At 39.0% G+C, this 7024-nt stretch overlaps 1 protein-coding gene and 1 pseudogene across 4 annotated transcripts in view; one reads left to right on the top strand and one right to left on the bottom strand.

Moving 5' to 3' along the window:
- Positions 1-1435, bottom strand: part of LOC102810785 — a 190283-nt pseudogene extending 188848 nt beyond the window's left edge.
- LOC102835002 (opioid-binding protein/cell adhesion molecule-like) overlaps positions 1-7024 on the top strand; it is a 2270024-nt gene that overhangs the window by 1700310 nt on the left and 562690 nt on the right. For all 4 annotated transcript variants that reach the window (XM_006871004.1, XM_006871002.1, XM_006871001.1 and 1 more), the window contains one exon: positions 2735-2967. In XM_006871004.1, the coding sequence (XP_006871066.1) occupies positions 2735-2967 (233 nt within the window). The remainder of the gene's footprint in view (positions 1-2734; positions 2968-7024) is intronic.

Raw genomic sequence — 7024 nt, 5'->3', positions numbered from 1 at the left:
CCCTTAGCAACCACTGTGACTAGTTGGTTCCTATTCATAGTGACCCTGTATAGGGTTTCTGAGGAACAGCTGATGGGCTTGAACCACCAACCTTACCATTCAGACCGGCTATTACAGTCTAATGCATTAACCTCAGCGCCACTCCAGGACTCCAAATACATATATACGGTACACAGAATTGTTAGTATGTGAAAACAAGTACAGAATGTACATCAGGAGCCTGGTATGGTACTGTGGGTTAATGCATTGGACTGCAAAGCCAATTTGAACCACAAGGTCAGTGGTTCAAACTCACCAGCAGCTCCTAGGAAACCCTATACAGGGTCGTTATGGGTTGGAACTGACTCAACAGCACTTAACAACAACATTTAAGTAAGTTATCTGTCACGGATAGGTAGCTGGTTAGCAACCTCAGAACTGCAGAGAAAGGTAAAGGGAAGGGGAAGATAAAAAGAAAAAACTAAAGTCAGGAAATATTCAGCTTCTATGACAAGATTTCAGTTATGTACATTTTATTGGTTAATGTGTACAAATGATAAGAAATTAGAAAACACTGTAAAAATAGATCCAGTTCTAGTGTTCATGGATGTCCATGGTTAAGTAAGGAAAAAAGTTCCATAGAAATGATAGAATATGACTCTATTTCTAGTAAACAAGAATCAACAAAATCTTTTAAATATTTGTCTGAAAGCCTGGTATGGAGCTTTAGGATAAACACGGGACTGCAAGGTTAATTTGAACCGTAAGGTAAGTGGTTCAAACTCACCAATCGTTCCTCAGAAGCCCTATACAGGGTTGCTATTAGTAGGAACCAACTCAACAACACTTCACAACAAGTTGCAAGATGTTACCAGAGAAGGAACAGGCTGTTTTAGAAATAATTACCTCAAGGGTGTAGGATTTAGTGGACTAAGAATGATTTTTATTTTGGTCTTTATGCATCATTGTATAATATTTACCATATTTGAAAACGTTGGAATAAAACATCAAAGGTTTAGAAAAGAAAAAAAAAAATCCTCCTGTCATTTTCTGAAGTGTCTGACTAATAGCTCCCTTTTCCTGTAAGCATGACTATCTGAGCTGCTGAATATCACATGAATCAGCACATGATAAGGCCTCAACAACTGGCCCTTAGTCATGTTTCCACTTCTTTACCACCTAGGAAGATTTCCCCTCCATGTTGTGCATTTTCCCTGTTAATGTAAACTGTAATTTTCTGTGCTATTACTCTTCCTCAGCAAAATCCTTGACCCTAGGTCAGGTTGGTCGCTTTGTAGGGGCAAACAGCATATTCAGTATCTGAACTTGTTCCTACTAGGGTCTTTGGATATCTGCCTTCACCATAGTCCTGCAGAAGGAAATCTACCTCCTTTAAAGATGTCCTCTAATTTCTGGAAGTACCATTTCAGTGTTCTCCTTACCATATCTGCTGCATTCTTACACTTCTCTTGAAGAGGTAGCCTTAAACTATCTTTGTTAATACTTTGTTAGTAGGGTGAGACAGCTCAGCTGTAATTGTAAATTCCCATGTGCCTACCACTCATCTGTCAGTTTGTTGTACTAGGATGACTTATGTATTGCTGTGATGTTGGAAGCTATGCCACTATTTTGTTTTGTTTTTAAAATACCATTAGGATCACTCATAGTGGATAGGTTTCTATAGAGCTTCCAGACAAAGACAGACTAGGAATGAGAGTCAGAAGACCCCTGAAAATGTTATGAATAGCAGTGGAACTTTGACTGACATAGTGCCAAAAGATGAGCACCTTAGATTTAAAGACATTCAGAATATGACTGGGGAAGTGCTTCCTCTCAAAACAGAGCTGACTTTAATGGCATGGATGGAGCAAAGCTTTCAGGACCTTCATTTGCTGATGGGGCACAACTCAAAATGAGAAGAAAATGATGCAAATTTCCATTAATAATTGGAACATGGCATGTATGAAGTATGAATCTAAGAAATTTGGAAATTGTCAGAAATGAAATGGAATGCATAACGATTGGTGTCCTAGGACTTAGCAACTGAAATGAACAAGTATTGGCCATTTTGAATAGGATAACTCTATGATTTATAATGACATGAGCGACAAGCTAAAGAAGAATGGCATTACATTCATTGTCAAAAAGAATAATGCAAGATGATCTTGAAGTAAAATGCTGTCTGGGATAGGATAATAACAAAGACAGAGTTGGGCAGTTTAGGGGTGCAAGGAGATTATCGACACCAAGGTCGTCATGAAGTAAATATATTTTACTTTTGATTAACTACAAGTTAGGTATTTGCTTTGTGAATTACCTGGGACTATTGAAATACTAATTCACTTTTTTTCCTCTGTGCCCTTGGCCACTTCTCCCATAACGTGTTAAATATATTCAAGAAATGAATTGAGAACCACACAGTCAGCCGTTCAAACCTACCAGCTGCTCTTCAGAAACCCTATGCAGGGTTGCTGAGTCGGAACCGACTCAATGGCTCTTAAAAACAACAAGGGGAAAATAAGGTAGAAAGCACTTATGCAGCCAAGATATTCTCATAAGTTTTCTAAATCAAATAGAAATGATTTTGTAGCGTCATTCATTTAGGATGATTCAGCACAGATTTACCATACATTTGGGAAATTTCTTTTATAGTACTGGGTTGTGTTGTTTCATTTACTCCGTGAAGTTCAAACACATTTATAATCTCTAAGCATCTCATTGTTTCTTTCTCCCCCCCCCCCCTTCTTTCTCACAGGTGTATCATAGATGATCGTGTCACTCGGGTGGCCTGGCTAAACCGCAGTACAATCCTCTATGCTGGGAATGACAAGTGGTCCATAGACCCTCGTGTGATAATTCTTGTCAACACACCAACCCAGTATAGCATCATGATTCAAAATGTGGATGTGTATGATGAAGGTCCATATACCTGCTCTGTGCAGACAGATAATCATCCCAAAACATCCAGAGTCCACCTCATAGTGCAAGGTAAGTCACAGCTGGAATTGGGGATAATGAAGAAGGGGAAGGATTATCTGTCTATGTTTCTACAAATGTATGAAGACACAAAAATATTTTCCTTTATTCAATCAGAAACCAAGTGTATCTCCTGAATTCTTCACCAGCTGATGGTTTCTAAACTAAATACCAAATGCCTCCACAATGTTTCTCAATTTGATCACTTCGCTTTTAGTCCTTGTTAATAAGTCATTCTGCAAGTAATGGTTGTACTGTCTTAAGCTTAGCACTCTGATATTGAGAAAATATTCAAGAATAGATATATGTTATCCTCAGTGTCTTCTATAGGCTTATTTTGTAAAAGCTTTATAATATGGATGCTAGATCATGTGATTTAAGACTATTTTTTGTACAGTTGATGTGCAGTGTTTATTCCAGAAGGGTTCTCAAGTTCTGATTAGCCCAGGCTTCTGGCATTGCTGAACATGTTTATATATACTTACTCGGCCCTCAACAGAGCCCAGACCTATGAGGTATATGAATCAAAATTATATCTCCTAATCTACGTTGGAAATAAACCTATAGATAAAAAAGGAAGGGTTGCAGAAACCCTCGCCTCCTGTTTTAGTCTTCCTTAAAAGATTGGAATCAGTACAATCCAGGCATATCACACATATGTACGATTAATATAATATATATGTAATAAGAACCACAGATACCAGCTATTAAATATTAAGAATTAAAGCACATGCAGCTCGAAACTTTGAGCAATCGAGAATCATTGAAAGCAGGGTTGTTGTTGTTGTTGTTAATTACTGTGGAGTCGGTTCCGACTCATAGTGACCCTGCACAGGGTTTCTGAGGCTGCAAATCTTTACGGGAGCAGAACGCCTCATCTTTCTCCCGGGAAACAGCTGGTAGTTTCCAACTGCCAACCTTGAGGTTAGCAGCCCCATTAGTAACTATGCTACCAGAGCTCCTTGAAAGCAGGGTAGTAATCTAAATTTAAACTTATTTTGAACAACCTGTCCACCATTTCACTATGTAAAACAATTTCTGTAAGCTATTGATATGTGGTACTAACGAAGTTTAGGCACCTAATTTTGATTCCCCAATGACACAGTCTTTACCTAACTCAAGCTTTGAGACCTTTCTCAAAATATTCAGTACTGACATTGTGAGCATATGTACTCTTAAAAAGAACCCACATGTGTGATTTAGTCTTTACTAGATGCCTACAGTATGGTCTGATACTACTGTCCATGTGCAGCCCTGGTATGATACTGTAGGAGAAGCACTGAACTGCTAACTGCAATGCTGGCAGTTCAAACCTACTAGCTGCTCCTCAGAAACCCTATACAGGGCTGCTATGAGTTGGAACTGACTTGATGGCACTTAACCACAACAGCATGCCATATATCCAATATAATTTTTTTTTCCAGTTTGTGAAATAGGTATTACATCACACACATGATTTCCCTCTGTCTTTTGGAAATAAATTATTTTTCCCATTTCCTTTAATTTTACAGAGAACTTTGAGTAAGGACTTGTGTCTATCCAGGCTTTAGTTATTTATATGATTTGGGATGGTCATTCTTTTCTTTTGGTGAGACCAGCTTTTTGAGATCATTCCATTCAGTTCTTTGCATCCTATGGTAACAGAAGAAGGATTTTGCTCTTAACAAATAGGCTGTTTGCAATGGCATGTGCCCCATCAGAGATTTGTCTGCTATACCTTCTGTGTGGTAGCAGTCCCTAGCACTGTGATGTTGGTTGAAGAGTTGCCTCAGTTTAGGCTTAGAGCATCTCACTGGTCCCTATGTGTTTTCAGATGCCCCACCAGCCTATCATATAAAAATGTCTATACTCTGTACTATTTTCTGTTCTCCATGCGCGTCACACCCAAGGGCACAAGTTGGTGACAATCACTGCTTTGGAATTACAGGATGGCCTACCATCTGTAGTATGGACAATTGTTGGTGCCTGGTGCTTCTCCTGAGAGGAGGGTAGATGCACTTGGCGAGATTAGTCATATGAAGCAAGCTGGGATGTCTGTTGAGAGTCTGAAATACAAAGGGTGTGAGTTGTCGCTCTCCCGCCTGCTACTTGGGCTTGGCTCCAGAGGAACCGAACACTCTCTCCATTTGCAATTACACTTCAGTGGCACTTCCATGGCCTTGACAGAAAAGTTATCTGTAAATTAAGAAATGTGGCACTGAAATATAAAAACACACTCAGGCACTGTACAGAAACAGACTTAAACAGAACAGGATAATCCTTCATAGGAAGTAAAACAGATTGTGTGAGCATGTTGAAGTCCTTATGGACCATGAAGGGCCATGAGTACAGAGTTTCAGGGGACAGTGTTTTTCCTGACACATATTGAGTGATTCCTTGGGCTGGATATAGAAGTCTGTGGATCTCCTTGTGGGCCTCACAGCTCTGGGTCAGACCCAATCTGAAAGCAGGGAGATGCAGAGCAGTTCAGACTTCGGTGCTAGAGTTGAATCCTCACCATCCCATGTCTTAGGTCAAGAGGCTTTTGCAGCTCTGCTCCATCTGAGGTAGCCTGTAGAATCCAAAGAATCAGAGAGAGGGAAGAGGTGAAAAGGGACATTTCTATGAGAACAATTGGCATTGATCTTTGTATTTATGGAGAGGCGAAAGAAAGGGAGTTCAGAATATGGATTCTCTTCTGTTTTGGTTAGCAAAATGTTGACTTGTTTTTTCTTTGGAAACCAGTTGAATTTCTACTGGTTGAAGCAAAGACTCCACTGCTCAATTAGAAAGAAGCCCAAGAGTCCTTCTTCCCAGCAGCTATCGGCTTTTGTCCAGTCTATAGATTAATTTTTCAGAGTTACTGTTAGTTCAGGTTAGATAAAGATAATGAAAGTTTCTTAATCCTCTTAAAGAAGATTTATCTGGCTGGGTAGAAAGCTTCTGGAATACAATAAGGCATGTATAAAACTAAAGCCTAATCTTTCCTTTAATTTCAAACTGCTGATTGGTATTGATTTTTCAATGAGAAAAACTGAAAAATTTCCGAGCTGCAACGTTTCTGTTAAAAAAGAAAGAAAGAAAGAAAGAAAGAAAGTGTTTATTTATCTTCTGTCTATTTGAGAATGTTAGTATTTCATTACTGCTGCCAACCAGGTGCCATTAGTAGAAGGAAAAGAAACCCCAAGGGTGTGTCCAGCTTTGCTTCTCACTGCACTTCTTCGGCATTGAGCAGAATTGGAAGATGCTTTGTCACAAACATCAGAGCTTGTCCCTTACTGCTTTATAAGGTGGTCTTTGCCATATATGTGATGGAATTAATTTCCAATTCCTGCTCTTTTATAAAAGAAGCTGCATTCATTAAAACATTCTCACTGACACCAGAGCTATGTCTTTGTCACTTACAGGATAATTTCAAGGCACCATCTGAAAGAGTGTGTGATAGTTTACTCAACACTGTATACTGAAGTGTTAAGAGAATTCAGAGCAACAAGAAGTGTCACTGTGGGGTTGGATTAGACAGGATGGGAAAATCAATCTTGTAGCTGATGAGACCACGTGGAGACAAACTGGAAGCCCAGATGCAAGCACACGATTATTCCCATCACCCAAATGATGTGCTGAGAGTGGACTGTGGATACCATCTGTGGAAATGAAGAGGGTGAATCCAAGAGAATTGAAAAGATCATTAATGCCTCACAAAAGAAAGAATTTAAAGGATTACATTAATATTATCGTGTTTGGGAATTATGTTGTTATTGTTGCTAATAATCGAAGAGTTAGGATTGAGTTTCACTCACAATTGAAAGAGTTAGATTTGTTAGATTTAGAGATAAACAAAATGCAAACATTCCACAGATATTATGATACTATAGAACAGATGCAACATAAAACCAGGGGTGTATTTGAGATTTGGCATGGATTTAGTAGTTTGTGAATAGGTAAGGTCTATTGACTATTCATAGAGAACAGCAGGTGCTATAACTTATTTATATCTAGCCCCCTTAGCAGGGTGTCAGAGGCATAGTAGGCATTCAGCAAATGTTTGTTACATGAAAGTAAGAAGGAATTGGTACAACAGAAAGGGTAT

The sequence above is a fragment of the Chrysochloris asiatica genome, unplaced genomic scaffold, assembly GCF_000296735.1.
Source record: "Chrysochloris asiatica unplaced genomic scaffold, ChrAsi1.0 scaffold00158, whole genome shotgun sequence".
NCBI classification, from domain to species: Eukaryota; Metazoa; Chordata; class Mammalia; order Afrosoricida; family Chrysochloridae; genus Chrysochloris; species Chrysochloris asiatica.
Note: the sequence above shows the minus strand (reverse complement) of the source record. Positions and strands in the feature narration are given on the sequence as shown.